This window comes from Ceratina calcarata, unplaced genomic scaffold, assembly GCF_001652005.2.
Source record: "Ceratina calcarata isolate Rehan_Ccalc_2016 unplaced genomic scaffold, ASM165200v1 scaffold3149, whole genome shotgun sequence".
Classification (NCBI taxonomy): Eukaryota; Metazoa; Arthropoda; class Insecta; order Hymenoptera; family Apidae; genus Ceratina; species Ceratina calcarata.
The window spans coordinates 3,431-4,470 of record NW_017154093.1 but is presented as its reverse complement, the minus strand read 5'-3'; the positions used below and the strand labels follow the sequence as shown (position 1 = coordinate 4,470).

Below are 1,040 nucleotides of genomic sequence, written 5' to 3'. Positions count from 1 at the left end.
TTATTACAGTATTAATATGAGTAACATTGCTTCGTCAGATATATCAGTGAAATCATTATTCACACTTAATAATAATGATTTTAAAGAGTTTGCCTGTGGCTGGGGAGCTGCAGTTATCAATGTATCCATCACTTTCCCTATTCATAAGATTATATTTAGACAGGTATGTGTAAAAAGTGATTTAAGCATATTTTATTTGAGATGAAAAGATACGGGGAATAACTCTTGATTATTATTGCGTAGATCTTAGAAGATGTTCCAGCTAATACAGCCTTTCGGCAAATATCCAGGGAGGGAATACACCTGTTATATCGTGGAATTTTACCACCTTTTTGCCAAAAAACTTTTTCGGTTAGTGTAATGTTCAGTACATATGAAGGTTGTAAGGATCGTTTGTGCACATTAACAAATAACGGTATATTAATTAGAATATTAGCAGCCCATTTTGCTGGCACTGCTGAGGCTATACTTATGCCCCTCGAAAGAGTACAAACATTGCTGCAAGATTGGCGGTATCATGATAAATTTAAAAATACTTCTCACGCATTTAAATATTTATTGAAAAACTATGGTATATCGGAGTGTTATCGCGGATTAGTCCCAATCATATATAGAAATAGCTATTCCAATTTAATGTTTTTCATTTTGAAAGAACAATCACAAAAGCTGATGGGTGAGCAGGAGTCATTTTTAACAAGTTTCATCAATGGTGCATTAATTGGTGGTTTCACGAGTACTGTATTTTATCCAATAAATGTGATAAAGGTACACATTCAATCGAAGATAGGTGGCAATTTTGAAAAGTTTATGAGCGTCGCTCGCGAAATATATGTCGCAAGAAACAGAAGTGTAGTTTCATTTTATAATGGTGTGCATTTAAATTGTATGAGATCCTTTCTTAGTTGGGGTATTATAAATGTATCTTACGATTTTCTAAAAAGAATTATGTTCTGATAATAACTTACAATATAAACGATGATTTTCATCTATTTGAATAAAAATTTTACTCGTATAATTTTACGTTACATTTTTTATTGAAC

General features: G+C 31.9%; 1 protein-coding gene across 1 annotated transcript; it reads left to right on the top strand.

Moving 5' to 3' along the window:
• Window positions 1-6: 6 nt before the first annotated feature.
• LOC108624557 (solute carrier family 25 member 51-like) lies at window positions 7-1,020 on the top strand. The gene is made up of 2 exons (XM_018023951.1): window positions 7-163; window positions 244-1,020. Exons 1-2 carry the CDS (start codon window positions 17-19, stop codon window positions 952-954), a joined length of 858 nt encoding a protein of 285 aa, XP_017879440.1. The 5' UTR covers window positions 7-16; the 3' UTR covers window positions 955-1,020.
• Window positions 1,021-1,040: the final 20 nt, after the last annotated feature.